Source organism: Chlorocebus sabaeus, chromosome 16 (genome assembly GCF_047675955.1).
Source record: "Chlorocebus sabaeus isolate Y175 chromosome 16, mChlSab1.0.hap1, whole genome shotgun sequence".
NCBI classification, from domain to species: domain Eukaryota; kingdom Metazoa; phylum Chordata; class Mammalia; order Primates; family Cercopithecidae; genus Chlorocebus; species Chlorocebus sabaeus.
This window is the reverse complement of record NC_132919.1, coordinates 78,685,225-78,710,025: the sequence shown is the minus strand read 5'-3', so window position 1 is coordinate 78,710,025 and position 24,801 is coordinate 78,685,225. Positions and strand designations below refer to the sequence as shown.

General features: G+C 62.6%; 1 protein-coding gene across 8 annotated transcripts in view; it reads right to left on the bottom strand.

The window, feature by feature from the left end:
• BAIAP2 (BAR/IMD domain containing adaptor protein 2) overlaps window positions 1-24,801 on the bottom strand; it is a 78,203-nt gene that overhangs the window by 2,298 nt on the left and 51,104 nt on the right. For 3 of the 8 annotated variants that reach the window (XM_008013211.3, XM_073005481.1, XM_037993199.2), the window contains exons 7-13: window positions 14,368-14,520; window positions 10,467-10,688; window positions 10,080-10,281; window positions 9,527-9,728; window positions 8,174-8,242; window positions 7,404-7,566; window positions 5,828-5,862 (exon numbers count right to left, since the gene is read on the bottom strand). In XM_008013211.3, the coding sequence (XP_008011402.3) occupies window positions 5,828-5,862; window positions 7,404-7,566; window positions 8,174-8,242; window positions 9,527-9,728; window positions 10,080-10,281; window positions 10,467-10,688; window positions 14,368-14,520 (1,046 nt within the window). Of the gene's footprint in view, window positions 1-3,349; window positions 3,396-3,822; window positions 5,362-5,827; window positions 5,863-7,403; window positions 7,567-8,173; window positions 8,243-9,526; window positions 9,729-10,079; window positions 10,282-10,466; window positions 10,689-14,367; window positions 14,521-16,707; window positions 16,812-19,446; window positions 19,572-24,801 lie in introns of those variants that run through there. The other 5 variants (XM_008013213.3, XM_037993198.2, XM_037993200.2 and 2 more) reach the window with 5 other exon arrangements.

The window sequence follows — 24,801 nt, the reverse complement described above, 5'->3', positions numbered from 1 at the left end:
GCCTGTGGTCCCAGCAACATGGGGGGCTGAAGTGGGGGGATCGCTTGAATCCAGGAGGTCGAGGCAGTAGTGAGTTGTGTTCCCACCACTGCACTCCAGCCTGGGTAACACAGTAAGACCCTGCCTCAAAAAAAAAAAAAAAGGGGGGGGGTTCCCAGAGAAGGGGCCTAGACCTGGCCCAGACCACAGCCGAGGGCAGCACAGCTGTGTGGTTCTCACTCCTGCTCCCAATCAAAGGCAAAGGCACAGTGCTAGCCCAGACCCCACGGGGAGCTGCAGGGGTAGGAAGCTCTCCCACCGGTGCGGGCCTGTTCCCTAACCTGCAATTTTCTCTTCTCGTCTCCCAGAATGGTGGGACTAGGTGGAGCCCGCTGAACCATCCACACTGGGTGGCTCTGAGGCTGCAAATGCTGTAACCAATCTCAGCCTGACAGGGGCAGCGGGTTGGCGGGGACGGGGAGAGCACAGGCCAGAGCCCAAGGCTGGCTGGGAGAGCAGGTCCATGCGGAGAGGCTGGGCGGCCCCATTTCCCCCACTCTGGCCCCTACCCCTCAGCCGCCTGGGACAGACACGCCCAGGAGGCCTGCAGGGAGCTCACTGTGCTGAGAATGGGGGCCTAACAGCCAAGAGAATGTGACGAAGTTTGGAGCCCAAGGTCACCGCATGGAAGCCACAGACATTGCTCCCTGCCAGAGGACACACGCCAGGCCCCACCTCCTGCAGGACGTGGCCCTGGGCAGCGATTGCCACGAACTACCCAGTGACACCACCAGCACCTCTCCAGCCAGCGAAGGAAAGTCACCAGACAGGTCCAAGAGCAGAGGGTCCCAAGGAGGGCCTGCGTCATGTTTGGGGAGCTGCTGGTTTGGGGAGTTCAGAGGCCTGGGCTCTGTCTCCTCACTGAGAGCCGCCCCTCAGAGGCTGCTAAGCAAGGCCGCAGGGGTGACCAGTGGCTTCTGTAATTTTTAAAATGTATTATTTTGAGACAAGGTCTTGCTCTGTCTTCTGGGCTGGAATGCAGTGGTGTGACTGTAGCTCACTGCAACCTCCACCTCCGGGCTCAAGCAATCCTCCCACCTCAGCCACCTGAGAAGCTGGGACTACAGACGCGTGCCACCATACCTGGCTAATTTTTTACTTTTGTCAAGATCGGGGTCTCCCTATGTTGCCCAGGCTTATCTCGAACTCCTGGGCTCAAGAGATCCTCTCGCCTCAGCCTCCCAAAGTGCTGGGATTACAGGTGTGGGCCACGGTCCCAGCCAACTGGCTGCTTCAAGGCATGGATGCCAGTGCTGCAGAGCCAGCTATGGCCAGAAGGGGTGGGCATGGGCACTTCTGCCAGGAAGGAGGTGGCCAGGGGGCCTCTTGGGGTTTGAGGGACTGGGCACCCCTCCCCTGCCCACGGGGGGCTCTCGGTGTGTCCTGGGGATCCCGTGCCCACCACCCCTGCAAACCCACACGGCCTGGAAGAGTCCACCTCCCCGCGGCAGAGCAGCTTCCCACTCCAGCCCCACGGAACTCGGGAGCGCCTTGGAATGCAGGTGGTCGTCTAGGATCATTTCCTGAACCAACGCCTTGAACGTGAGGCAGAAGGATTCCGAGAAGAAACAGCCGTCACAAAGCGCGTTTTGACCAGTTAGGCGACTCCAGACTCCGAGCCGGGCGGACAACACCTGTTCTGTCTTCTCGCGTCAGCTGCTTCTCTGTGTCTTCGGAAGGTGGGCCCTTCTGGAACCGCGTCCAGCGTGGGCGCTTGGGCCTCCGCTGACAAGTATGGACAGCGGCCAGGGGTGCTCCTCCCTCCACTCTCATTCCAAGGCCCCCTTCTCAGGGCCCAAAGCTGGGGCATGGCAGGGTGGCGATGGGGTTGGGGAGTCCCTTGACCGACTGCAAGTGGCTTTTGACACCCCCAGTCTCAGCTGAGTTGTCAGACCAGGCAGACGGTGTGGCCAGGAAACTGGCCCCTGGCGCTGTGGAGTGGTGCTGGGGCTGAGCGCCACCGCCCCACTGGCACTGCCACCCAGGGTCTCTGCCCTTCCCCAAGGGACGTGGTCCCTGACAGAGGCTGTGCCAGCCTCATCTCTGAGCCTTCACCCCTTCCAAGTCTCACCAGGTGAGGGCAGCCCCCTCGCTCAAAGGGACCTGGGGGAGTGGGGGGTATGGAGGTCTCCCAGAAACAGTGTCTCAGAAGGGAGAAAGATGGAGGTGGAAGGCAAGGTGGCGGCCAAGGCCAACCCAGAGCATCTATGCTATCCAGTCCCCAAAGTTCAGGAGCATTTTTCTACAGAACCTTCCAGAATTCGTGCCGAATATCAACAGAAAGGCAGCAAAGAAGACAGATCTGTGATCTGCCTGTGGCTTGGCTGCCCATGGGCCAGGATGCCTGCTGTGACCACCAGGGAGACACAGGGACCAACGTCCTTTGTGAAGGATGCAGGCACTGGCTTTGCAGAGCTGCCCTCCTAGCAACTTAGGGATGGAAGGGTGGTGGGAAGCAGGACCCGCCCAGACACAGGTGCAGCGGATTGGAAGGTGTGGGTAAGGGCCCCCTATGAGGGCACAGGGCCTGCTCCTGGGCAGCCTGGCACATCTCAAATATACACTGGGCACCAGGGAAGTGGCCCACTCAACCCGCGAGGAGATGGGCTCAGACCTGGACTCCAGAGTCCCACTGGAGTTGAAGCCATAGTGGCCCTGTGGCCCCCGGAGTGAGCGTCAGCTCAAACCTGGACCCAGCAGTCCTCCAGGTCTGCAGGTGCACACTTGGGATGGAGCCAGTTGGTTCCATGCTGTGGGGCTTGGGGGACAGAAGAGGCAAGGTCAGACTAACAGCACAGCCCCATCGCCAGTGGGCCCAACACCTGGCTCCAGTGCCTATGGAACTCCCCGGGGCTCTCCCCAGGACCCTAGCCACCAGTCCCCACGAGGCTGTCATCCTTACCAGCCCCAAAGGCACACCCGAAGGAGCCCAAGCTGGCGCTGCAAGTCAGGCGGGAAAGGCCCAGGCTGCAGCTGCTTGCCGGGGTCACCCCTTGACTATAACTGAAGTGCCCAGCAGGGCAGGAGAGGACCACAAAGAAGGTCAGGACCAGAGCCATATCCAGCAGTGAGGGGAGCCCCGGGCACAGCCAGCCAGAGTCCACAAGCTTCCAGGAGGGGAGAAGGAGACTGTGAACCCAAGGAGGGGACCCAGTAGAGAAGGCCCAGCACCCAGAGCAAGAGGCAGGCTCAGTGGACCCCTGGCCCTGCCATGCAGCCAGGCCCTCCCCACCCAGGCTGCGTGGCTGAGGCCAGAGGACCTGTGTAGACCCACTGGCCAGTGACCGCACAAGAACGCCAGGCAACTTACTAACTCTAGTCAGGCGGCTCAGAATCTGGCCACTTCCACATCGGCGCTGCAAGGAAAGACAAGGCTCAGTTGGAGGCGGCATGGGGTCTGAGGACTCGGGGTTGCAGAGGAGGGGGAACCACGGGCGAGCTGCCAGGAGACCGAGAACCCTGGAGCACTTGGGAGTCGGCACAGAGCTGGGGCTCTGGCTCTCCCTGGACGGTGCCTGCGGACCGGGCCTCACTTGCCGGCCTGGAGAAAGCCAGGAGCCTGCCTCAGCCGCAGGTGGCCCCGCACTTTCCCCTGGGGCGGCGGGCCCCCCACAGAGCCCCGCCACAGGGAGTGACTGTCACTGGGCCAGCACTGTGTGCAAGCCCAGGTAATCTAGCAGGCGACTGAGTGCCAAGAAAACACCTGGCAGAGGCAGGCACGAGGCGGGGCCCCCACGGCCCAGACGCACGCCGGGAACCAGAAGGAGGTCCATACCCAACTCGTGCAATAAATAAAACTTTTATTCAAACAAGTAACTGCAGTACAGGGCACAATTCAGATTTTTTAAAAAAGGAAAGGAAACAGGAAAAAAATATGTTCAGCACTTTACATCTTCATACAAGTGTTGCTGTTTTGTGTCTACATTCATCCATTGAGCATGGAATCCCCTGGATTTGAAATCTTTAGCGGAGCGGGAACGCCGGCGCGGCGGGGTCTCTACATAGGGCCCGGTCCGCCCTCGAGTTCCCCTTAACCTCAGGCGGTCCGCGTCTGGAGCTGCTTCCCACACAAACCAGGCCACACCCCAGGCCACGGGGAGGTGTGCGGGAGGCTTTTACTAAACCATATCAGATAAAGGAGCGTCGCAGCTTCCCAGGGGCTCCCACCGGCAGGCAGGCTGAGCCGGGCTGTGCCCTGCACTCAATTCCCCAGAGTTCAGTGTGTGAAGAGACAATACCAGTAGCCACTGAGTCCACTGTGTTTGTTTCTAAAGTCACCAAGACACACAAAAAGACGAGCGCGTTTAGGAAGAACCAGGCAGGAACCGCCTGTCTCCCCCAGGTGGGGGGTGTGGGTGCGACGTGCCCAGAGCTGCCCTCCCCTGGCCGGGCCTGGCCCACACACCCTGCCCCGAGCAGCCAGGTAGCCCGGGGCAGCCTTGATGCCCTCACAAGGCTGGTCAAAGGAATGTGGGGGGGGGGGGTAGTCACTGGAGGTCTTTGGAGTGTCCGTGTGCGGCCAGCCAGGCAGCGCCTGCCCCCGACCTTGCTCCTGCCGGTGCCCGACGGGAGGCGAGGCCACTCTGCCACGCTGCTCTATGTACACTTGGCCCGCAGCGTCCGGAGGGAGAAGCCCTCAGGTGCCCGGGCCCGGCCTCCCTCACAGGAGCGGCCGGCTTCCTCAGGAGGCCCCTCGAGCTTGGCACGAGCCCCCTGTCTCTGTGCAGCCCTCCACAGGGGCCGGGGTGAACAGGGACCCCAGCACCTTCCCTGTCTGGACAGAGGCCTTTGCGCTGGGAAAGTCAGATGCGAGATAACAGCGCACACCGGAGTCCATGCAGATCGGTTTTTGTTTTTCAGGAAAAAAAAAGTCCTTTTTCCTGTTTTTCTTTTTCTTTTTTTTTTTTTTTTTTAAGATTTTTCTTTTTCTCCAAACTTTAGACCTGGCTCACGGCGAGCCTTAGAAAAGCAGTGAGTGCCACGGACACTGCAGGGTGGGGCCGAGGGTGCCCCGCACGGCCCAGCAGGTCCTGCCTGGCAGTTTCTGCTCGAAAGGCTGGGACACACAGGGTGGGGCGCGTAAACACCATGGGGGGGGCGGGGGCGGATGGAGCAGCACCATGGACCCTGGGGGATCACAGAGTCTGGGGTCACCAACCAAAAGGCAGGGGCAGGTGGAAAAGAAAAACAACCCAGGAACAAACCAGCGAGAGCTGAGGAGGAAAACGGACGGAGACCAGGGGGAAGGCGCGGAAGCTCTTCAGAGCAGCGGCTGCCCGGGGTCAGCGTCCTCACACTGTGGACACCAGCGTGCCGCTGCCACTGCGAAACAAAGCACAGGACGGCTGCCTGGCTGCACAACGCTACCCAGCCACAGGCAGCGAATCTGCCCGCACCAAGCAATGCCCCTTTCAGCAGCTCCCGTTGGCCTCCTGGCCCTCCAGGAAGGCAAAGGACAGGGGTGGAGCGCACGCTGGGGGCAGAGGAGGCTGCAGCCCCAGCCACGGATGCCGGCCTCAGTCACCCTCCCCAACCTTGCCTTTGCCTGACAGGGATGGATGGGGCCAGCCAGATGCGATGAAAGAGGGGCAGGGCCCAGGGGGGGTTTCCGTGTCACTCGGAGAAAGCAGGAGGCCCTGGGGGACATCCCTGGCTCTGGCAGGGGTGAAGGGCCAGGCTGGGCCCTAAAGGAAGAAGAGGTGGCCCCAGGTCCTTGGAGAGGGACCTGCCCCACCCAGCCTCTTCACACCCACCCACGGTCCCAAAGACAGGTCTGAAAGCCCCTTACCTGCTCATGGACCGCGCTCCATAGTCATCCAGGCCCTGGAGGGAGAGGCAGAAACACGTCAGGCCAGGTGATGGCGCCTGTGGTCACCCCCACCCGGTGCCTGTGGTCACCCACAAACGGTGATCCTGCCTGGGCAGGGTTCAAACCGTGTTCCCTCGGAAGGCTCCCCGTCTCCCGGCTGCAGCACTCAGAGGCCTGCCTGGAGCCCCGGAGCCAGGGGTAAAGTGGTGACTGCCCAAATCAACGGGGATGCCTCCTCCAGCCAGCGACCGCCTGAATTTGTAGGCTTGTTGCACCCTCCCAAACACACGCAAGACCAGCCTCCTGGGACCCTCCGCCCGCCTCCCCCGAAGGGCAGCTGCAGCACCTCACCCATGCCTGGGCGGGCCCCTGGGACCCTCCACCCACCCATGGGACCTGGGCCCAGACCCCAGCTACAGTTTCCTGGAAACTTGTCACATGTACCATCCCGACCCGTGGGAGGGGGACACTGCCTGGGAGGAGAGCCCAGGTGTGGTGCTGGCGCTGGCTGCGCCCTTTATCTGCCAGCATAGCATGGCCTGGCCTGGGGCAGGTGCAGACCCCTCCCTTGGCTCTCCCAGCACGGAGTCCACCCCAGAGGCCGACCTGTGGAACACCCACAGCCCAGAGCCCGAACCTCTCCAGGTCGCATCCTGCGGCCTCAGCTCAGGCTGTCAACCTGGGGGCCCCTCACTTGTGGGTCGATAGCTGAGCAGTCACCCAGGCTGCCCGTTATCTCAGAAAAAGGTGGGTTCTCTTCTCTCTACCCACTGCCTGAGGCCCAACCCTGGAGACTGGCCCCGGGAACAGCTGCTAGCCCGGCCAGCATCCCACAAACGACCCCCAGCTGAGAAACTCCAGGCCGACAGGGGTCTCCAACCCTCCAACTCCAGGAGCCTCCCCGGACGGAGAGGGTTGGGACCTGGCAAGCTACCATACACACTCACATCCTGTCCCAGCCTAGACACCAGGACCGCCATGATCCTGGGCTTCCGAGGACACACACCAGGGCCTAGGACCCAGGCCCTGATCCTCCAGCTCTGGCCTCCTGGCACCAGAGGGCCCACATCCAGGGTCACGCTGACTGGAAGGGTCCAGCCACGTGCCAGGGCTGAGCAGCAAGCACTCCCATCATATGGATATGACTGAGGGAGCCCCGTGGTTCTCATGGAACGGATCCTAACCCCCTGGCTCTCCCAAAAGGCAGCCGGGTCCAGGCCCACCTCTAGGCCAGCCACTTCCCAGCCCAGACGCTGCCCCCTTGGGCAGAGCAGTGAGCTGCCCATGGCTGGCTGAGGGCACCATGAGGGACGGGCCGACCCCACCCCAGCGTGCCGACACAGGGAGCCTGCTGGGGCGGGGCGAGGCAAGCAGCCTGTGGCCGAAGCAGGGGTGTGCACACATTCCTAAATCACGGAGCCTTCACCCCAGGCCTGTCCAAAGAGACCCAGACCCCTAGGCGCCTGGCCCCTCAGCCGACGCTCCAACGTGGGACGGCAGGCTGAGCCCACTGTTCCACCTGCGGGCCCCTCCTAGCCCAGGCCCACCCGCTGACCTGGGAGAAGGCGGGCACAGCCACACTGTAGGGCCTCTGCTTGAAGCCGCTGGTCGTCTGGGCGGGGAAGGCCCGGGAGGCGGCGCCGTAGTCGGGGGGTGGGATGGCCAGGTCGTCCTTGTCCAGGAGGTTGCCGGTGCTGCTGCTCTTCCCTTGCTGCAGGCTGCAGGGACAAGGACTCAGAGATGGCCCAGCAGGCGGGACACCCCCAACACCCCGCAATCCTGTGGGCTCCCTGGACGGCCCACCCTCACCTACCCCACGCCACATGCGGGAAACTGCTCTCAGGCCAAGGCTGCAGCCCTGGTGACCATGGGCCAGGCCAGTCTGGCCTCCCTCCCTCCTCCTGGCCATGAAAGTGAGTCAGGAGGACTCCTGAGGGGCTGGGCTGCCACAGCAACCCCGACCCTCCCAGCAGCCATGCACCCCGCCAGCTTTCAGCTGCTGTGATTCTCTGAAGGCTGGGAGAACCTGGAGGACCTGGGACAGCCAGCTCTTTGCACACCTGGCCCCCAGGTGGTGCCCCCACAGCACCTGCTGCCTGCACTGGTGTCCCCAGGGCTCTCGGGCCCCACCGCACAGGGTACCACCATGCTTCCACCCTGAGGGCCTCAAGCGCCCAGCTCTCAGGGCCACTGGGGATGGCCCTGCGGTAGCAGACAAGGAACCAGAAACCCATCCCAGCTTTCCAAGCCCAGGGACCTGCTGGTGCCATCGCAGCCCCTCTCCAGAGCTGGGGATCTAGCACTCCCATTGGGCCCAGCGCTCACCTCATATGCAGCCTGTCACTGCCGTCGCTGTCCAGGACCCGGGTGTAGGAGAAGGGAAACCAGCCCCGCCTGGAAGAGAGGCCCCAGCTAAGAGCCATGCTCAGCCCGGAGGCCCCGGGTGGGGGCAGTGGCTCCCCATCCCCCATCGACCACCATCCAAGCACAAGTCCCTCTAGCTCCCCAGCATGGGCTGCGCCGCTGTCTCTGGAGGAAGAGCCTGCTCCCACTGTGTGCTCAGCCTCAAGGGCAAGGTGGCCCAGGCTGTCCCCAACCTGGCGGGAGCTGCCGGCCCCACCAGACCCAACTGCAAGGCCCCAGAGCCCAGGCAGAGCAGTTGCTCCTGCCTCGCAGCCCCAGTGCCACACTAAGCCACAGACGGCACCAAGACACGAGTGGCCACTGGAAAAAAGACGGAGCAGCCTCCTGGGAAACCCCCTGCCCTCGGCCCCCTCCTCAGGGTGGTGGCTGCAAGGCCAGGCTTAGGAAGGCACAAATGTCAGGGCCTTTTCCCATCTTGCCAAGAGACACACCCGCACAAACACCGCCCTGGGAAGGCAGCCCCCAGGTCCAGTGAGGGTGGCACCCTGGCCCAGCCTCTCTGCAACAGCATTCAGTAAACTGGGGAGGTATGGCCCATCTGACTCCATAGGTGACTTCTAGAACTCCAAACTTCCACATCTGGCATGTGGAAGAGCTGAAAGCTGCAGAAAGCCTGCGGTCTCAGGATGGCCAAGCCCTGCTCTGCACCTGCGAACTGTGGGAAACTGACACCCACCACAGGGCTTTGGCCAGACGTGCTGAGTGCGTACACGTGTGGGACGCCACACCCTGCACCAAACTGAGTGGCACATCGAGGCGATGGAGCAAGGAGGTCACTAGACTGCGGTGAGAGACCCCTGCCGTGGGGGAGACCCCTGCTGTGGGGGAGAGATCCCTGCCGTGGGGGAGACCCCTGCCGTGGGGAGAGACCCCTGCCGTGGGGAAGAGATCCCTGCCGTGGGGGAGAGATCCCTGCCGTGGGGGAGACATCCCTGCCGTGGGGGAGAGATCCCTGCTGTGGGGGAGAGATCCCTGCCGTGGGGGAGACCCCTGCCGTGGGGAAGAGATCCCTGCCGTGGGGGAGACCCCTGCAGGGAAGTGGTTGGGGGAAAGACCCCTGCCAGGGGAGAAGACGCCTGTTGGTGGTGAAGACCCCGGGTCACGCTTGCTCTCACTGCCCAGGTTTTCTAGGGTGAGGACCTGTGACCTGCAGTGAGTCTAAACACAAGGTCCCAGCGCATCTGAGTGTCGCCGCGCCACACACTTGCTGAAGGCAGCGGCTGCCTGGACAACCCGCCCCCGAGACACACTCACATCTTGGTCTTCTCACTCTCTCCGTAGTGCCAGCCATCGCGGGCCTCAGGCACCAGCAGAGTAATGAGGTCACCCTCCTTGAAGCTCAGGAGGGTGCTGTTGTCCCCGGCAGCGTGGGAGAAGATGGCCTTCACCCGCATGCGTCCGTTGCGCTCCAGGCCGGCTGCCATGGAGCTCGAGCGAGGCAGAGTCTTGTTCTCAGCTGTTGGGACAAAGGACAGGTAAAGGGACGGCCCCCGGCTCGCGGGGCAGCAAAGCCCAGGGAGCCTGGTTGAGGTGCTGTGCCCCAGGTGGGCGAGTGAGCCTTTCCCGGGCTGGCTAAGCTCTCCCAAGCAGCTGCTGCCTGCACGAGCCTATCCCAACCCAGTACCCCACTCACGCCCTGACTGAGCACCAGAGGCCTGACAGGAGGAAGCTGGGTGCTGGGCAGGCACATGTGTGTGTACCACCCGTATGTAGGCACACACAGCCACACACTGGTGAGCCTCAGGGTCTCCCAGTCCCCTACTCGGGGGTGTGACATGTCTGGGGAGGCACACCCAGGGACCCTTACTGGCGGCGTAGCTGTTTTTCGGGGTCACGCTCTTGCGCACGGGGAGCGTGTTGGAGTAGGAGTCGCTGAGCTTGCTCTGAGGCTGCGGAGGAGACAGGGATTTGGGCTGGGCAGCCTTGCGGTCAGCCCACGGGCTGTAGTCCTCGCCATCCGGGCCTGCGACGCCGTTCATGATGGGCGTGCTGTCCTGGGCAGACATCCGCTGTAGGGAAGGGGGTAGAGCAGGCTGTTGCTGGAGCCCACCGTGGGCAAGACCGGGGGAAAGAGAACCCTCTACCTCCAGCCCCTCAGCAGGGGGCCTTGGGCTCTGCACCCTGGCCGCCCCCAACCCCGACAACAGCTGCCCTCCCACCCACACCCGTGAAGCTTTCCAGAGGCCACACTCACCCCCACGAACGGTGCCAGCTCAGGGGGCACCGGCAGGGGCTTGGCCCCCGGAATGGGGTCCGAAATGACCAGGTTGGACTTGGAGGCCGACAGGGCGCTGGGGAGGGTGGCGCCGTTGCTGGCCGCCTGCTGCATCAGCTGCACGGCGCGCTCTGGGATCTTGCTGGGGTCAGCGCAGGCCTGTTGCCACAGCGGCAGCTTCTGCGCCAGCAGCTCCTTGCCCTGAAGTGAAGAAAGCAAGAAGGGAGGGGTAAGGGCTGGCTCAGGCTCCTGCAGCCGGGCACAGCCCTGAGAGCCCTCCCTGAGCACCTTCTGGGGCTGGAGGCTGCTCTTCACCAGGTGGTGCCTCTCAGCAAGACAGGCCACCCGTTAGCCTCTGACCCCAACCCACAGAAGTGGCTGCTGGAAAAGGGCCTGGGATGCGACCACAAGTCATGCAGTCAGGGGACCTCCAGGAATGAGAGCAAACCCAGGCCCAACCCCCGTGGGGCCCATCAGCGCCTGGAGGAAGGAAAAACGGACAGGGGCGCACAAGGTCAAACCCCGGTGGGCAAACCCCAAAATGCTAGGAAGGCATCCCAGGTGGCCAGGGGGAGGGGGCGGTGCTGCCCAGTGGGGGTCAGCCTGGCTGCCGAGGGCAGGAAGGCGGCCCTGTCAGACACACTGAGGTTCACTGCTCCACATCCACTGCCCGTGGGCCCAAGAGCCCGCTCTCCCTTGGATGTACTACTCTGCAGCCTGCTGGACACACACCAGCTGAGCACAGTGGGGACAAAGCAGCAGGAAGCCACAGGCGTGGCGAAAGGTTGTGGGACTAGGGGCCAACCAGGCCTGGGTCCTGGGAGCTAATCAAGTAGCCCCTGCCTCTCCTGGCCATTTGGCCTAAGCAGGCTGCAGGGCCTAGATTCCTGGGACCCCCAGACCCTAAAGCCCTGGGCCAGAACTGCTATGTCTCTGGCACCTCTGGGGTCTCTCCGGCTTTCACTGATCCCCCCACTCATCCCTGTTCCGTTACACATGGCTGGGCACCCACGTGGGGGACCCACAGAGGGTGCTGGACGACAGCCCTTCTGAGCAAGTCCTGCCCACGCCACCCTCACCCCTCCGCTGCTGGCTTAGACCAGGTGTCAGCAAACCACAGCCCGAGGGCTGGCCTCCTGTTTTGTAAACAAAGTTTTACTGGAACACAGCTGCGCAGCTATTTGTGAATTCATTCACGGCTGCCCTCACACTGCAGTAACAGAGCTGAGACTCCACAGTCCACAGAGCCAAAAGCATGAACTCTGTGGTCATTCAGAACATCCGCCGAACCCTAGCTCAGATCAGTGGTAGAGGAGTGAGTCTTGTCGGGAGCGTGGAGGGGCCAACAGGGACCAGCATCAGGGCAGACGGCCAGGGGACACCGACCACCGACCTCACAGCCCTGACACAGTGGCCACAAGCCAACGTCACCCCCTCCACCCTGAGAGCCCCAAGGCAGGCCCAAACCCAACCACCAGGGAGCTCCTACGAACTGCCCTGGGAGGAGGCTGCCCTCACACCCTGGCCCCCAGCCCAGAGGCTTGTCCACGTGGGTCTGTGGGACACAAGCCTCTTCCACACATGCCCGGGGGCCCACGAGCCCAGCAGCTCAGCTGTTGCCACTGCACAGGCACATCCCGCAACCCCTCCTGGGAGACAACGGCACCTGCAGCCTGGCTTCCCAGCCCTCCATCCCTGCAAGCAGCACCCCGGCCACTGACAGCTCTGGCTCCCTGGCCCTGTCACAGGGCCTGGCCCCCGCCAGAGGGCGCAGACGCTCGCCACAGTCCTGGGTCTAGCAGGCAGGAGGTCTGCGCTCCACAGCGCTCCCTGCCTGGCAGTTGGGGCAGCACAGCCTGTCACCAGTGAGTCCCCCAGCAGCCAGGGGTCACAGGTGCTACTGCTGCCCTTACCTGCACCTGCCCACAGCGCCCAGCAGGTGCAGGCCGGCAGGAGGGGTCTCTCCAGGGAGGGAGGAGCACTTGTCTCCTGTCTGTCCCCAGGCTGTGGGCACTGGAGCACTGGTTCCATATCACGTGTGTGTGTGCGCGTGTGTGTGCGCGCGTGTGTGTGCGCGCGTGTGTGTGCGTGTGTGTGTGTGTGTGCGTGCGTGTGTGTGCGTGTGTGCGCGTGTGTGTGCGCGTGTGTGCGCGTGTGTGTGCGCGTGTGCGTGTGTGCGTGTGTGTGCGTGTGCGTGCGTGTGTGCGTGCGTGTGCGTGTGTGTGTGTGCGTGCGTGTGTGTGTGCGTGCGTGTGTGTGCGTGTGTGTGTGCGTGCGTGTGTGTGTGCGTGTGTGTGTGTGCGTGTGTGCGTGTGCGTGCGTGTGCGTGCGTGTGTGTGCGTGTGCGTGCGTGTGCGTGTGTGTGCGTGTGTGCGTGTGTGCGTGCGTGTGTGTGTGTGTGCGTGTGTGTGTGTGCGTGTGTGTGCGTGTGCGTGTGCGTGCGTGCGTGTACATGCACATACACGAGTGTGTGGTGGGTGGGGGGAACAAGTGTCAAGGTATAGCCCGTGGATCCCTGGGACCCCTTATTTTAGAAAGACATGACCAGGTCCTCCCTTGGTGGGCTTGGCTCCTGAACTCCATTTGCTAAACTCTTGAGATGTTCCAGAATGTGCCAGGAGACAGATCTAATCCCACCCTAACTCCTACTCATGGACTGTGGGTGAACAGGGGCCAGCTGGCCCTGCCTGTTCCCAGTGGGGAGCCTGGCCTCTGGGCCTTGCTTGCTCTGGGGACTAAGTCAGCCTCCTAGAAGGGGTTCCCCTTGCTCGCATGGGGGCTCAGGACATCCCTGGAGGGGGCTGCTGCAGCCCCTCCCTGAGGAGCTTGCTCCCGGTTCAGCAGGGCCGGGTGTGGTCCTGGCACATGGCGGATCCCAGGGCAGGATTCCCTGACAAGGAACGACCAGGCTGGAGATGCCTAGCAGGAAACACATGGCCACAGGACTGTGCAGGGGGTGGGGAAGAGAGTCTTCGGGCCCAAGGAGGGGCCCTCAACAGACGACGGGCAGAGGGGTCTCTCAGAGGTCACGAGGGAGCAGCATGTGGCCACCACCCAAGGCCCGACCTGGGATCCCAGGGGCTCGAGTGCAGGCAGAGGTGGTGGAGGCGCAGGTCACAGAGAGCCTGGGAGCCAGGGGAGGACCCTGTGACCAGGTGTGAGTCCCAGGGAGTCCCCTCTGGAGCAGCACGGGAGGGGCTGGGGGGCCACCTGAGAACCAGGCAGGGCCCCTGGCTGCCCAGGAGGCAAAGAAATAGGCCAGGTTCAGGTTGGGTGAGGGGTGGCAGGTCCACGTAGGACAGCCAAGCTGTGGCAGGTGCTGGACCCGGGGCCAGTGTCACGATTGTCTTGGGTGGCTTAGGGGTCCGGTAGCACAGTGGTCTTGGGTGGCTGGGGACCCAGGCTTGGGGCTGGGAGTCCTCAGCACCTCGGGTGAGCAAAGCCATGAGCCCAGAGGCTGTACCCCAGGACTGTGGATTGAGGAGCCACAGGAGGAGCAAATGAAGACACAGAGGCCACCCACCAGGTGCACCTAGCACGGAGCACGACCGTCCCCTGCCTGTTGTCAGCCTGTGCCTCCCCAGGACAAGGCTGTGGCAGAAGAGCCAAGAACATTCTTTTAAATGAATGTTCTAAAAGGTCTTGAAAGCCCATCAGACTCTCCCCGGTTGCAGGTGGCAATTCTAATGCAAGTCTTCAACATGCCTGCACCCCGCGACCTGGTAATTCTCCTAGGACTTCATCCCCAAGAAAACCCGAAATAAACATGAGTTCAAGCCCAGACACTGCCCTGGGGTGCTCACGGGGCTGGGGCAGGGGCCTAGCTCATTTCTGCCCGCGAGGCCCAGTGTCAGCACAGCGAAGCCCCGAGCCGCCTCACCTTGGAGTGGTACGCCGCGGAGTTCTTGGCCACAGCGCACTGCTTCTCCACCAGGAAGCAGAAGCGTCTGCGCTCCTCCGTCAGTGCGGTCTTGTAGCCGTCGGACACGTAATTCTCTAGCTCGCCCTGCTTGTTGCTGATGGCATCGATGTACTGTGGAGGGAAGGGGAGAAAGGCTCAGCCAGCAGCAGGCGGGCACCTGTCAGGCCCGGTTTGGGGCAGCCCCACGGACTCAGTCAAAGGACATGTCTAATTTGTGCAGAGCAGAGGCTTCTGGAAACAAAACAGCATCTGCGGCCACTCAGGAGACAACTGCGCCCCCAGGAGGCTTCAGCTGCCCCGGGACCACTCAGGAGACGCCCGATGACCACATTCCCAGGCGGCTTCAGCTGCCCCGGGACCACTCTTGGCGAGTGGAGGGTCCTGCCTCCAGCAGGAGGCTCTGGCAGGGGGCTGGCCTCATCTCCTCGGGGCTCCCGCTGTGGGGTGGGGTCGCGTGCACCTCCCTGTGGCCAAGGCACAGAAGCCTGGGTGTGGACGTGCCCCAGCTCCATGGGCCCCAGGACAGCTTCTTGGTCCTCCCGTTGCCTGGAGCACCCTCACCTGCCCCTCTGCCTCCAGGGCCCCTCCATCTCAGCCCCAGCAGGAAAAGCAGGAGAGCTGGAGCCCAGGACACTGGCCAAGGACCCCAGGGAAGCCCTCTGCTGCAGAGGGGACTCGGGAGGCCCCTCACCTCCTCTCCCACCCCCGACTGTTTTCCAGATGAGCGCACACTGAGGGAGAACGTGAGAAGTTAGTTCATGGGGTGGATCAGACAAAAGGTCACTGAGCGGAGGCCGGGAGCCCAGAAAGCAAGACCAGTGTCCGCGGGGACAGCAAGGTCAGATACCCAGGTCACACTTGTCGGAAGAGAGTGTGCCCAGGTAAGGGGCCAGCACAGAACTAGGAATGAGGAGGCGGCCTGATTGCTGCCCTTCCATCTTGGAGCTGCTCGAGTGCCCACCTGGGTGTCCCTGTAGGACGGGGGCACAGGGAGAATGTGTCCTGCACAAACACGGAAGCTCTGGAAACCCCCTCATCCCTGGCAGGTGCTCTTGGGCACAGGAAAGACAAGTAGTCAAGCCAGACCCTAGAACCCGAGCAGCCAGCAGGCAGACCCCATCCCAACCTGGCGGTCAGCCCCTCTGGAGCCCTTGCGGCTGTGGCCCTGGCTCTGACCATGGCAGCTGTCACGTCTTGGCCACTCTCTACTTTGTGGTGGACACACAGTCCTCCCAGAAAAGGTTCCAGCCAAAAAACAACAGAAACCGCTACGGCCAAAATGATTTCCCCAAAAGGAAAACTGAGTCTCAACCTGACAGAGCCTCCAGATTCAGCTACCAATTCTGAACACACCAGGACAGAGGGTACCAGAGCTTCACTTTGGGAAGATGGGAAGTTCTGGAGATGGGTGGTGGTGGTGATCGCACAACCACGTGAACGCACTACTGCCGCTGAACTGTGCACTTAACGGTTACCGTGGTCAACTGGATTAGTCACATGTATTTTATCACAATTTAAAAGACTCTTTAAAAGTAGTCGTCTAAGCAAAGCCAGACCAAGAAGCTGCAGCTGAGCCCAGTCTCTCCGCTGCGACCCTCAGGAGGAAACTGGAAAGAGGGAGTCTGGGGGAGAGAGTGGGGAAGAAGCTGAGGGCGGCTGCTGCCTCCCAGGCCCCGGACCGTGCTTCCATCCCGGGCAGAGGCGCCTCCCAGCCTGCCCGTGGGTACAGGGCTTGTGGTGTGACTCACGCGGCCAAAAGGACTGTGGGTGGAAGTGACAGTCCCAAACCCCAGGGCACTCTGCCTCTGTCCCTCTGGGAGGAACATGCCCCCCCAACCCCCGCCGGCCCCTCCACGACCCCGGCTGGCGGATCATGTGCCTGACATCCTGTGGCACAGCTGACACCTGGCACCCGAGTTCCCGATTCCAGAACCCCAGCCCAACATTGGGAGGGATCGACTGCGGCCCTGGATGTCAACGGCTCTCTCCGGTTTTGTAGGCTGGAAACTTTCTGTCCCAAAATGCTGATGAGGCTGTGGGTGGCTGGTGAGGGTGAGGGAGCAGCACGCCAGGCACAGACCCTGTCCCCAGGGAGACACCCAGATCCCTCCCGGGTGGCCGCAGCATCCTAGCTGCTTCAGCAGGGAGCCAGATCCCTCCCGGGTGGCCGCAGGATCCTGGCTGCTTCAGCAGGGAACCAGATCCCTCAGGATCCTAGCTGCTTCAGCAGGGAACCAGCTTCTCTGCTAGGAAGGTCTTCCAAGCTCTCCTCTGTCTCGCCTCTCCTCCTGTGCCTACCTGCCCTGGGCTGAGCCCCTACCGGCCTGAGGCAGACCCTCCACAGCAAGACACAGACCCCCTGTCCACCGGATCACCCGTCAAGGAGTGGCCAGTTCAGTATCGGCTCCTAAGAAGATGTGGCCTCCGCAAGGGGGCGGCCTCCCCCACCTGACTCAGCCTCACGGCCGCCCCGCCCACAGCTCTGACTCAGCGTGAGTGGGCAGCGCCGGCCCAGGTGGGTGGCGGGGAGGGGAGCGGAGCAGCCTGTTCCCCCGCTGCCCACCCCCGCAAGCCTCCACTACAGGGTGAGAACCAGCCAGGAGGGGTGTGGGTTGGTCCCAGCGCTACCACCGGGCACCGGCTCTGCCTGCTGGCCAGTATGAGCAGACGGTGCTGTCCGCAAGGCTCGAGTCTGCCCAGCCACATCCCCCAACACGGAGCCCAGCGCTCCCCTGCCCTTGCAGCCCGCCTTGCTTTCCCACACTAAACCCCACCTGCCCCTCCAAACAGTGGGCTTACTACCGCTACCCTTGATAGGCCCTAATCCCCCAGAGGCACTGAAGGGCCTGGCCACAGGGTCATCTAAATGGGACCTGGGATGGCGTTTGGGAAGCGAGAAGTTTGATCACAGGCGAGAGGCCCTGCAAGGCAGTCTTAAGCAGACTTTCCAGCCAACTCTGCTCCATGCCGAGGCCTCTGCTGCCACCCCCACTGCTGCTGCCGCCGCCTCCCCCTCCACTTTCTCCTTTTTCTCCTCTTTCTCCTCCACCTCCTCCTCCTCGTCCTCCTCCTCCTCCTCCTCTTCCACCTCCGCAGCTGGAGCACGAAGTTCTCTTCCTCTGGTTACGCAACACGAACCTACCAGGGCTTCCTGCTCTTGCTCCCAGGAACCTCCAGTGACCTCTGAAGCTCCTTCTCCAGGAAGGGGTGGAGTGGGACAGCCGGATTCGGGGGTACCCTGGGGCCTAGGGAGGGCATGGTGGCCGTGGCCAGGATGCCACATGCTGCAGCTATGGAGGCGGCCACCTGAGCCCGCTGTGCTCCAGCCTGGCTGCTGGACTCCTTTCCCGACCTTCAGGATCAAAGGGACTGGGTGGGCAGGGCTCGCTCCGAGAAACAGGTAGGCTTGTGCACAAAGAGGGGCCTGGAGATGAGTACCGACCCATGGCCCTGCAACATCACTCAGAGCAACACCCAGGCCTGTTCCGAGGCCGCCTGCAGGGTCCTGCCCACTCCTCCCCCAGGGAGCTGCCAGGGATGCTGAGGTGCGCCTCCAGGCTGTGAGTGGCCTGTGATGGGGATGCCTGCCTTGGACCCCGACCTCATGCACAGCAGTGCACAGAGGAGCTACTCGGTGCCCAGAACCCCTTAAGTGGGGCGGCCTCAGGAACGTGAGGTTCCACGGAGAAACCCCCAACACACCCCATCATGAGGATTCTGTACCCTCCCTGGGGACTTTTCTAGCAGTGGCTGGCCCAGAGGGCATGGTGAGCAGAGAGCTCAGGGCCAGAGAGTGCTCAGCAGGAGATCCGACGCCTGGCAAAAGAAACTGAGGCACTGAGAAAAGGCAGGCCTGGGGGTCTGCCCAGAGCCACGGCCTCCACGCAGGTTGCCGTCTAAATAGGACTCGGGGGAAGAGAAGGTGCTGCTGGAAGCGGTCACCCCAGGACAGCAGCATAAACTAGGCCGCAGGGCCCCTTGGGTCTCCTCACCCTGAGAACGTCACCTTCCAAACCAAGGCCCCTGGAGCCGGTACGGCTGCCCACCCTACAAGCGGTTTCTGGGTTTTTAGGCTACAGTACTTTCTCACGCTCATGCTCGGTCCCCCAGGGGAGAGTACAGCGAGGGGTACTGGCCTCATTAGCAGGGTCTGGCAGCCTCCCTGGCTGGGTAGGGAGTTGGTGTTTTATTTTTAAGGCTTCCACTTACTCAAAGGAGCCCCGTAAATGGCTGGGAGTGGCACACAGATTTCAACAGAAACCCAGGGGAAGTTGGGGGAGAGACAGAAAGTACGGCTGCATGGTGCTACAGTGGGGCCCCTCCAAATCCTGGGGACAGAGAAGAGAGATGTTCCCAGAGCTGTAAGCAGGGATGGCCAGCCCCCCGGGGATGGAGGGAGCCGACACCTCCTGCCTCAGAGCCCCCATATGAGCATCCGGCCATGGCGGAACCTGAGTTAGCGCGTGACATGCGGCTGCCACTCTGTCTAGGAATGACAGCCGTCTCTCTTCACCTCCTTTTCCAGAACACTAACTCCTCATACAGGCCACGACTGTGCAGGGCAGATCCTGGAAATCTAGGCCAGGCAGAAGCTTCACCACACAAGGGGCCAGTGCGGGGATGGGGAGGAGAGGAGGGGATGGGGAGGGGAGGAGGGGATGGGGAGGGGAGGAGGGGATGGGGAGGAGAGGAGGGGATGGGGAGGAGAGGAGGGGATGGGGAGGGGAGGAGGGGATGGGGAAGGGAGGGGAGGGGAGAGGAGGGGAGGAGGGGAGGAGGGGGAGGGGAGGAGGGGAGGAGGGGGAGGGGAGGAGGGGAGGAGGGGGAGGGGAGGAGGGGATGGGGAGGAGGGGGGAGGGGAGGAGGGGATGGGGAGGAGGAGAGGAGGGGAGGAGGGGATGGGGAGGGGAGGAGGGGAGGGGAGGAGGGGAGGGGAGGAGGGGAGGGGAGGAGGGGAGGGGAGGAGGGGAGGGGAGGAGGGGAGGGGAGGAGGAGAGGAGGTGGCGGCCAGCGCTGCAGGGCCCGACCAATTCTGACCTGCTGCTGGACTCCTGGACGGGGATGCCCTGCATGGGGCACGTCCAAGCTGGGTGGAAAGTGCAGAGGACAGAGCACGGCCTGGTCTGCACCTCCAACCTGGCAGCCGGCCATTTACAATGGCCCTGAGCCTGCCCCATGGTCAGGCAGTCCCAGTGGCCGGCCCCCTTCAGCCCCCACCCGCCGCTGAGCCACCGGCTGCGTGCTTAGCTGGGTGCCATGGCGACAGCACTATGGAAACACCCAGCTGAAAGCATTTAAGACCCACAGAACGCTCCCACTTAGTCACCCTGGGCTGAACGGCCCCGTGATCAGAGAAGACAAAAGTGATCAGAACACATCTCTCCACAGCATGCGGTGACTCAGAGTGGGGGAGGGGCGTTCCAGAAAAAACCAAGGCGGCTTTGGTTTGCCTCACCCGCCACGGCTGCTGCAGCTTTCCCACGTTCCTTAAAAATCGCATGTGGCCCCCCAGGTCCCCTGTAGCGTATGAATGAGAACGTAATTCTTGGCCTTCAGCTGTCACCATGGGCAAACACTTACTCGAAAGGATGCGGCTGCAGACCGGTCAGCTGTGGTGTGTGGGGTGAGAATCAGCTGCCTCAAGTAGCACATGGTCACTGGCCACCTGCTGGCTGCAGCCAGTGGCTGCTTCAAAACCCGCTGACCAGGCCTCCCGGGCTGACAGGCACAGTACCCAGACAGAGGAGGGAGGGCAGCCATGGCAGGTGGTTCAGGAGACGGGAGGGCCCTCAAATCTCACGCTGAACACATGTGCTCTGAGCAAGGCCCGGACTGCGCTGAGCAGAGGGTGAGCTGCGCCCTCCGTCCCTGGTGGCAGGTGGAAAAGCTGGTTATTCCACTCCCTGGGGAAGGCATTACAGGAAGATCCTCAGGAAGGGAGCTCTTTGGCAGGATCAGGGATCCATGAGCCCTGAGGGTCCCCATTTTCCTGGGAAAAAGGCCCAGAGCTTTCAGCAGATTGGCAAAGGGTGCCCAGGAACAACAGGTCCCAACAGACCCATAGCTTGCTATTGGGATGGACAGTTTGGTGAGCACATGCACATGGGCACAGGAGAGAGCAGGCTGCTGCTGTCCACACAGGTGGCTGGACAAACGGGCTGGAGGACCACAGACCAAGCTGTCCCCAAGACCCAGCAAAGGGTGGCAAGATGCAGGAGAAGTGGGGGCTAAGATGCCCGAGTGGCCCAGCCCTGAGGCTTGGGGAAGCGGACTGCTCGACCCCTGGCTGCCCTGGCCCCAGGGACACTGAGGGTCTCCGCATCAGCTGCGGGTGCAGAAGCCCTGAAAGGGCTCCATGGCTGCTGGCTCCTCATGCCCGCTTTTCCTGGTAAGGACCCCTCAGTGATGTTACTCCAGAGAAACACGGCTACACAGCTGTCCTCACGGGGGGCCTGGCCACAAACAGCCTTTAGCTCTGAAGAGCTTTGCTAAAACGAGGACGGGCTTCACCCCCCTGCACATCGCCAGACTCCACGCTGGTGATCGCTGGCCCTGCTATTATCGTCTCTGAAGATCTGAACGAGGGTGCTTTGTCTCTGCTGTGTTAATTATACACCCCTTTAAATAGCACGCATCTCTCCCCTTTCTCAGACCTCAATCCGGGATACGGGCCTGGCACACCCAGAGACGGGGCACCGGAGGAGGATCCTGGGGGCACCAATGCCCCCCACTGGCCCCCTGCATTGCAGCGAGCAGAGCGCCAGTGCCGCTTCCCAGGACCCTCAGGATGATCCTGTGGGTGCTCTGGAGCCGCCATGGTCTCTGGGAGGCAGCACCCCCAAGAACACAGGGCCATCTCTCCCTCCTCACTCACGACTGGCCAGCGAGGGCTGCACCTGCCTCACCTGCCTTCTCCCCCATCATCTCAGAAAGGGAACAGGGGAATGTGACCCAGCAGAAACCCTGGCTCTCCTTGTAGCCCCGGGCATCTCTGCCCAGAAAAGTCCCAGGAGGCGGTGAGTGGGCAGGGCAGCACTGCCCTCCTCTGCAGCAGGAGCTTCAGGTTGCTGAGGAAGCCTCCAGAGCTGGCTGAGCAGGGTCATCCCAGGGCCAGCGGGTCGAGCCCACACCCAGCGCGATTCTGAGCAGGGGCCTGGCCTGCCCCACACCACTCCCAGCACAAGCACCAACTTTTGAGGCCCCAACACTACTTGGGTCTGCCCTACCCTCAGTGCACACGAGTCAGGAAGGACAAGTTGTATCCAGTGGGCAGGGGCTCTCCTCTCCACACTCAGGTCCTTGTGCCCACTGCCCAGCCCAGGGAGTAGATGGGCCACTCCTCTCCCACCCTGAACTCCAGCTGCAGGATGGGGCATGTGGACACGTCCCCCGTGCCCTGCTCCATGCCCCTGAGGGGTGGGCACAGGGTGGGCTCTGCTCTGGGCCCCATTCCGGGCCCTGTGGAGATGGCCACACCCCTCTGTTCTGAGGAGGAGGAGCTGGACCAAGCTGTGACCCCGCCCCGCAGACGCACTGATAAATCACAGAGAAGGTGTCCTCCGCCCCAGCGTGTCCACCGTGTCCCGTGTGCTATGGAGACCGTCCCCTCCACACGGATGGGCACATCTATCAGCACCTGGTCCAGCAAACGTGGCAACGACCACAGTACCGGGAAGTGAAGGCACCGCTGGCCCAGCAGGCCGTACATACCCCCTTACATAAGCTCTCCCGTCCTAGTTAACAAATGCCCCAAATGCTTCCTGACTCCGGTGCCCTGACCTATAACTGCAATGACTTCTTTTCATGGAAATCCCAAAGCACCATCTCAATTACACGCAGTTCTTGAACACGGGAGGCTCCCCGGCCCAGCCCCACTCGAGGGCACCCTGGCAGGCAGACAGAGAAACCCACTCTACCTGCCTCTCTGGGGCAGGGCCTGGCTGACCTCCCGCCCACCCCTCCCTGCAGCCCCACCTCTGCCCCCAGGGCCCGGTGTGGTGTGTCCCTGGTGCAGCTCAGGCGGCAGGCCCGGCCGCTGCCTCATGATGAGCCTGGCAGTGGCGGAGGGCAGTGTGCATCGGGGGCCTCGGCCTCATGGGCACCCTGGAGCATGAAGCTGCCCCTCACACGTGCCACGGGCCCAGCCTTGCTGCCCGGCAGCCTCACAGCTCCCAGGAGCCCAGCGCCTCGCACACGCAGCTCAGGTGGGGTGCAGCTGGCGACAGGTTTCTGAGCCCACCGGGGACCCTAGCAATCACTTAGACACACCCAGCCCTTGGGTCGCTGAGGGAACCCACATCTGACAACGACACAGCATGCTGCACCCACAAAGACCAGAGTCAGGCACCAGCACCACCTCCCCCTTCATCAGCGGCAGCTGAGGTGGGGGACCCCCATGGACAGGGGCACCCGTCCAGCCCGCGGAGCTCCCTAAACAGCCTCCACCTGCATGCACTGCCCACTCGGCTGCACCACCGGCCAGGCCCCAGCCAGCTCTAGACTGCCAGGTGACAGACATGCAGGGCCTCCCCAGGGGCACTAAAGAGTCTCCAAGGGAAAGGCCTCTACAGCAGGGACAGCTTGGGAACCACGCAGAGGCCTCTGCTCTGCTACACACGCCCCTGGCTGGACACTGGCTTCAGGCCACCCTTACACGGCGTCACTTTCACTTCCAGCAGCCCAGCTGCCCCCCCGTCTGCTCAAGAAGGCAGCCCCAGGAGCCCGAATGGGCCAGACTCCTGCCCCGCACCCCAGTGGCGTGGGCACATCTGCCTCTCCCAGGGTCTTCAGGACTGGGGACAACTGCTACGGTTGCTAGTGACCCCACAGGGCACACACTGGAGGCAGCTAGAGGAGCTGGGTGCAGGCGGGCCCAGGGACCAAGGCAGGGATCTCCAGGGCGGCACCATGAGCCGTACTCTCTGGGTAGACACCCCTGGGCTGCCCCCAGCGTGGGGTGCAGCTACTGGCTGGTCTGTAGAACAGCTGGAAAGCAACCAACCGCTTTAGGAATGGAGAGGCCAGTAGTGAATAGGCCTCTGCTGCTCCCCCAAGAGTGCTTCCAGCAGGCCCTTTCCCTGTGACCACCAGGACCTCGCTGACATTCTAGGCCCCAGGACAGTAGCTCCTGAGAGGCAGGCCAGGAGTGAGGCCCAGCTAGGAGGCCTGTGTTTGGGGGTGGGGCCACATAAGGGGGGTAGGGCTCACTGGAGGGGCAGGGCCTCCTGCTCCAAGTGGGGGGTCCACACAAGTGAGGGTAGGGTGGAGGGCACTGGAGGGGCGGGGCTGCACAAGTGGGTGGGGCCAGCCAGCCCAGCTCCCCGGCTCTTCAGAAGTGGAGAGGACGTGCAACGGCTGGGCCCCCAGCAGCTACACCCTAAAGTAGACACCCCAGTGGGGCCGGCAGCACATCCCAGCTAGGCAGCCCAGCACTCACCCCAGGACTCGCCCCAGGACTCGCCCCAGGATGGTGGCAGCAGCCTCCCTGCGGCTCAGTGGGGGGTGTGCGCAGTCACATACCACGTGTCCCACCCCCTCAAACTCAGAGACGGGCATGCTGACGGCTCCCAGCCTGGCCTCCTGGGCTTCCAGGCCACTGGGGAGCAGAAAGCACACTGGGCCGTGGCTCCCTCTGCTTCCCACCCCAAAACGTTGTTTTGAAACCACTTAGCACTTACTAGCTATCTGCTGCATGACCCGTTTGTGCGTGGCACCAAGTGGGATGCAGAAGAAATACGAGACCTAGCCCTTCCCAAAGGAACTCGGTGACTGAGGAAAAATCACAAAAATAAAACACCTGTGTGGTTAAGAGTTGCAGCCCCGTCTCTCATTAACAGAGGAAGGTCAGGTGGATGGGTAGGAACAGAGGCAGAGGTCGGTCCAGGAGAGCCCCCTACGCAGGCACCGTAAGAAGGTCGACACCAGTTTGTCCTAGCTCCACAGCCCTTCCCGTCAGTGCTCAGAAGACGGAGAAAGGCAAGACATTCCCCCTCACAAACAGGGAAACTGAGGCTCAGAGCAGCTCTGGTGCTTGCTGTGGCCACGTGGCCCGTTAAGGGACAGAGCCGGATCCAAGCCTAAGCCTGACACCAGGGCCTTGAGGCTGTGCCCGGGTGGGGACAGGCCAACCTGGGGCCACCCACAGGTCCTCTGGTGAGTGGGGAAGAGCAGCTGCAAGTTCTGGAGAAAGGAGGTCACTCGGCCGGGCGCGGTGGCTCAAGCCTGTAATCCCTGCACTTTGGGAGGCCCAGACGGGCGGATCACGAGGTCAGGAGATCGAGACCATCCTGGCTAACATGGTGAAACCCCGTCTCTACTAAAAAATACAAAAAACTAGCCGGGCGCGGTGGCGGGCGCCTGTAGTCCCAGCTACTCGGGAGGCTGAGGCAGGAG